The sequence below is a fragment of the Pteropus alecto genome, unplaced genomic scaffold (genome assembly GCF_000325575.1).
Source record: "Pteropus alecto unplaced genomic scaffold, ASM32557v1 scaffold171, whole genome shotgun sequence".
In the NCBI taxonomy this organism is placed as follows: Eukaryota; Metazoa; Chordata; class Mammalia; order Chiroptera; family Pteropodidae; genus Pteropus; species Pteropus alecto.
The window spans coordinates 5,050,609-5,056,437 of NW_006431925.1; the positions used below are offsets into that span (position 1 = coordinate 5,050,609).

General features: G+C 35.4%; 2 protein-coding genes across 3 annotated transcripts in view; one reads left to right on the forward strand and one right to left on the reverse strand.

The window, feature by feature from the left end:
- The window catches only part of AP4S1 (adaptor related protein complex 4 subunit sigma 1), a 39,188-nt gene extending 36,902 nt beyond the window's left edge, over positions 1 to 2,286 (forward strand). The window contains exon 6 of one of the 2 annotated variants that reach the window (XM_006906858.3): positions 1,540 to 2,286. In XM_006906858.3, coding sequence (XP_006906920.1) covers positions 1,540 to 1,668 — 129 coding nt within the window. In that variant the 3' untranslated portion in view covers positions 1,669 to 2,286. The remainder of the gene's footprint in view (positions 1 to 1,539) is intronic. The other variant, XM_015585524.2, reaches the window with a different exon arrangement.
- Positions 2,287 to 4,682: 2,396 nt separating this feature from the next.
- HECTD1 (HECT domain E3 ubiquitin protein ligase 1) overlaps positions 4,683 to 5,829 on the reverse strand; it is an 80,817-nt gene continuing 79,670 nt past the window's right edge. Inside the window, exons 42-43 of the mRNA XM_006906863.3 lie at positions 5,753 to 5,829; positions 4,683 to 5,650 (exon numbers count right to left, since the gene is read on the reverse strand). The exon at positions 5,753 to 5,829 is cut by the window's right edge and continues 67 nt beyond it. The gene's annotated coding sequence lies outside the window, so the exon portion shown is untranslated. The remainder of the gene's footprint in view (positions 5,651 to 5,752) is intronic.

Sequence of the window (5,829 nt, forward strand, 5' to 3'; positions counted from 1 at the left end):
ATTCCTGCTTTCTTGGCTTCTTCTAAGTTCTGGCTCTTGGGTCTGGTGAATAGGATTGAGTCAGGGGCCTAATATTTTAGTCCCAATTTGGCCATGGACAAAACAATCATCTATATAATTGGAAAATATTATTAATAGGTGTATCAGAGTAAAGCTTTTTTTTCTGGGTCACTTAAGGAAAGTTCCCATGGGCTCTTGAAAAAGTTTATTCTGCTGGAACACTATTTGCACAGAGCTTAATGAGATATTACCGCAGAGCCTAATAGAAACTTAAAAGTCATTCACAGGGTTGTCTTAGTCTCTATAGATATAGTTCACTAAAAAAAATACAGTATAGACTTGGACATCTGGAATTACTGGGGAAAAAATCAGGTGGTAATGATTCACTTTACAAAGATTCACCATTTAATTATGAACTCTCCTCGTTCATTTAATCACTCAGTTGTTGAATGAAGTTTGTCTATTTGAAATAATGTCAGCTGATTTTTTAACCAACCAGGATAATGCTCTTTAAGTAGAGATGGAAACTAAGAATTCATAAACATTTAACCACTGTCATCATCTCATTCCGGTTCTTCTTCTACTTTCACAAAAGTTTGGTACTCGAATGAAGGGGCTCCTGGGAGAACAATTTGGCTCTAATTAGCTAGACTTCATAGTCTAACAACAGTATTTTCTTCTCCCCCAATGCCCTGTACTATCTAGTAGGAACTTCAGTAAGCTAAAGTGGCTCCAGAATTCTCAAATGAATATTTTTAGAGCTGTCCATTTATAAGTACTCTTAAAATTCAGAATTTTTATCTACTTGGGAATTGAATCAGGATTGCCTTGTCGTCTTCGTTCATTCCTCCTCGTGGTTATTTTTCTTCAGCCTTTCAGACACAGAAGATAGGTTATGATGTAAGGTTATAAAGGCATTTGGGGGTGGAGGTTTGAGGGCTAAGAGAAGGTGTATACTCAGTAGCCTCAGGCCCCTCCTGAGAAATCTAGAAGCAGAGCAGTCAAGACCAAACTTTGGGCTGAAATTCTAGCTCTGGCAGTTAACTAGCTATATGACCTTGGACAACAGCTTTGAGTCTGTTTGCTCCTATGTAAAGCAAAGATAATATTTAACATGTGCATCACGAGTTATAGAGAAGACTGAAATAACATATAAAACATTCAACGCAATGCCAGAACATAATGCATATTCAATAAATTGTGGCTGTTACTATTATTATCTGGGAAAACAACATTGTTCTTGAGGCCAGGTGATGCTCTAACCAAATTTCACTTGCTATGTTCTCCAGCTTAGTTCTCTATGTTCTCTAGCTAAAAAGTGTAGCTGTTCTATTTCTATGTCTATTATCTAGTTAGCTTAACCAAAGAGAAACTAGGTGTGTATGTATGCATGAAGATAATTTATAATATAGACACCAATTTCAAATTTAATCTCAGGAATTCTGTAAAAAAAAAAAAAACTGGAAAACTTACAGGCTGATTTATGCTATTACTTATTGAATGTTAACTCTAAAACCAATTTCCTTAATATGACCCTAGATAATGTTTAATTTAGACAAAGTACACATCATTTTGGATGAAATGGTGTTAAATGGCTGCATTGTGGAAACGAATCGGGCAAGAATTCTTGCTCCTCTACTAATTCTCGATAAGATGTCAGAAAGCTGAATAATGGAAGGCTCTGCCAGGCAACATCAACATAGGAAATGAGAATATGGAATACCTCTCAACATCTGTAGCCCCAAAGAATCTGGAAGAACATACACTGAAAAATGGGGTATCCTTCCAAAGACATTTTAAGTAGGTGTTTTTCAGTTCCTAATAGAAAACAAAACTGTATTTTAAAATGATGTGCAAAGAAAAATTTTCTGAGGGAGAGACAAGTTTTATTTTTTAACAATAAGCATTTCTTCTTCACTTGTTTAACTTTTCTTAAATAAAATTTTTGGCCTCTGCTTCCCTTTGCAAATTAAATAGCAGCATGAGGTGGGAAGAAAGTGTGGCAACTGTTTATCAGCCAATACAATTGTAAAACTGACTTAAACACATAGTACTTTGTCTTCTGAATGCTATCTTTTTCCTTAAAAAGCCAAAACTTTATTGTATACATAATGAATACTGCAGAATTAAATTTTATTTGCCAGTTTCTAAAAACCTGATATCCATTTTATGGGCACTTGGCAATTACAATACTGTCAATGTAATTAACTATAGAGAATGTTACTACCAAATAATAAATGGTTATACATTAAAAAAAGCAAACTATCCTTTGTGCCATATTATAAAGGGTTTGTCTTATTAGTAAACTTATTTGTAAATGAAATTTACTTTAGTTCAAAGTTTAAAAATAAAAGGCAAAAAGGTATCTCTGTTCAGGTAGGTATGAAATTTATCCTTTCCTCACCCCTCCCTAACTTATTCCTTCAACCCCTCCTTCTGGAATGCCTTGAAGCAAAGAAAACTGCTAAATTGCTATGGAAGAACAATGCCCTCATCCCCCCGCCCAAACTTTCCATATGCTTTTGCTGCTCAGTCAAGAGTAGAACATATAGAACTGTCTTAAGTAAAAGCATATTTATGTCCATGTAGATGTAGGAGGGCAGGTGCAATGGGGGAAATAGAATTAAAGTCTTGGTACATTAAGATTTTGTGCCATCCAATGGAATTCCAAGAGTTCTTTCATCTACAATACTTTATCCTCCAAAAGGACATAAATGGACATTCTAGCACTAATAATTCATTTAGTGCTTACTGTTTTTTCTTCTCATGTGTATGTGGAGGGGGGATTTTAAATTCTTTATCCATTCCTAAACTACTTACATATTTCAAAGTTTGCATCTATAAAGAGCCAGGCAACCAGTCAATAATGGACTCATTCAGGAAGGCAGAGGAAATGTTTCTGACCTACTGGAACAGTGGGTAGTGTGTGTGTACAGATCCACCTTTGCACTGTCACCAAGGTCTGAGGAAAGCCCGGCCTAGATCAAAGTGCTTTGGAGGTCTTTCTGAGACATTAGTTGGGAAACACTGTCCTAGTTGGTAGGCACTTAATCAGTAGCACATTGAGGTAACTGCTGAAACTGGTACACCATAAGTAACTAGGGAGTGAACAAAATTAACTTTTGGGTCACACCAAAATAGCACTTGAATAACATCTTGGCACAGATTTAAGTACCTTGAGAGAGAATAACAATTAAAAAAAAAAAAAACACTAGATACCACAGGAAAAAATACTCAAGTACTTACTATATGTGGAGACCCTAGTAGATGTCTCATAACACTTGACTGATGCAAATGAAATATAATGTGACTGTTCTTACAGGCTATGCCATCATCTCACTTCAGGTTTATTGCTGAACTGTGACTACCAGCTTTAAGTAACTTTCACACTCAAGAAATTTGTCTTAAACTGGTCAGCTTTACCTTGTTCTTGGACGACGTTTCAGACAGTGAACTGATTTTACAAGACTCATCAATTTTACCTGCTATAGCAAGGATTTAGCAAACTTTTTCTGTAAAGGGCCAGACAGTAAATATTTTAGGCTTTGTGGGCCATATGGTCTTTGCTATAACTACTCAGTTGTGCCACCATAATGCAAAAACAGCCATAGATAATACATAAATGAATAAGCATGGCTGTGTTCTAATGAAACTTTATTTATGGATACTGAAATTTGAATTTCATAAAATTTACACATCATAAAATATTTTGATTTAACCACTTAAAAATTTTTAAATAACGCTTAGCTCATGGGCCATACAAAAACAAGTGGTAGGCCATAGTTTGCTGACCCCTGTTCTAGGCAGTCTTAGAAAAAGCTGGCTGCTGACAGACATTTTAGAGACCTAAATAATGGCAATACTACACGCATATATTGGATTTTAATTCTAATACTAGTATAAAGTTTTAGTAATGCATCCATGACTTTATTGAGACAATCACCACCACTATTTTTTTGGATTAAAGCATAGGTCATACATTTAAATATTCCTATTATGTTTTAACTTTTATTCTCACAGAGAACTGTGAAACTAACAATAAGGTTATTTAAATGCTGCCTCTGATTACATAGTTACAACATTCTCATGCAGAATGTAAAAACAGTACTCAAATGATTGTAGTGGGAGATACCTCTTCTAATGTAGAAAGGGAACCTACCTTTTAAACAGGTAAATAATGGGCAATTCCAAAACAATGCTTTCACTCCTAAAAAAGCCATTTGGCTAAATCAAGCCTGGCAACATTTCTTTCACCTAAATGCACAGATATGCTAAATCAGAGAAGTCTGGAAAATGGAACTGGAGCTCCTTCAAAATCAGAAAATAGCGGTATCCTGGTAGTTTTTCAGAATAACACAACATTCAAAAATCATTCTTGGATCTTAGATTTTACATCCCTGCAGATACAACGGTAAGTAGCAGATGTGGTGTTTAAAAAGTTAACATAAATAACTCGGCCATTTTTAGCAAAAGAATACTTAAAGACAACACAACAGATGGATCACGATTAAGCATATAAACATATATGTCTTCTAGTTTTCCAGTTTCAGTAAGTGTATCGACTATAGAAGAATACATTTCTTCATGTTATAATTTCAAAAAACTAAATCTCAATGATTCAAAATGAAAGTATCTGGTTAAAGCTCAGGTCTGGTGGTTGCAGTGAAACAGTCACGACACAGTTTTGTACGCTGCAAACATTTTAATGATTATTGTTGAGCATACATTTTGGAAATTTCTTACTTCAAACTGCAACAAGTTAAATAAATGTTTATAATATACAAAGAAAATACAACAGAAAGTAAAACTTGCTTTAAGTGTGCCTTGCATCTAGACCAGTGTTTTTTTTTTTTCCTTTCCCCTTAATATATCTTTATTTTTGAGCTGCACAAACACACTTAAGAATTTGATCTTTATAGCATGGCATTTAGGAAATAAAAATATACTCCCACCTCAAAGAAATAAAAGATTGTGCATGATTATATGCCAAACAAAGAGAGAACACTAGAATACTCTGATAGTGCAGGCATCATTAAAAAGGAAAAAAAAAAAAAAAAGCTTGAGATGCTCATTAACTCTCTAAGTTTTAAGGAAGCAGGATTTCTGACCAAGTAGCTTAAAAGCCAGCAAAACAGGAATCAGTGATGGCAACTGTAGTGTATGAAGTATGAAATGACAAACTTTACACAAATACACTGTTAGAAATTTACCAGTGAACACTGAAGATCTGAGAAGCTGCTCTTTGGAACAGTCAAGTAGGACCACCTTATTCCAGTCACATAAGCCCTTGTAGCAACAGTGTTCTGTGCTATGTACTGGCTGGCTGGGTAGTTAAAGGATTTGTTTTGTCATTAGCAGCTAACGAACTTATTCCACATGTTCTTAAAGCCTTAATGATGGGAAAAAGGCAAGTGTCATTAGCGTGGAGGATCACAAACTTCTCTGCACACAAGCACAAGAGGCTTTACTAGTATTTTAAAAGTCTCTGATGTCTCCCATTGCACTTCAAAGCTCAATTGAGATGAAAGCCCTTCTCCATTGTAGCAGCTAGCAGGCGTTCTCTCATGATTTCCTCCGAAGAATATTCCGGCAACTTTAGATAATGCACACATGTATTCACTGATGGATAGCTTGCATCAGTAGCATCAACCTACAGACAGAAAAGTGAAAATAACAGACCATGACTTTAAATATATATTTCTTTCAACCCTTAAATAACTAAACTGGATTCTCCATCAGCTAGAGTTTATACCTTGCGTACAACCGTGAGCCTGGGATGCAGGTTGGCCAGTCCACCTGGGGGCAGAGTTGAACAACCAGTGGTAAAAA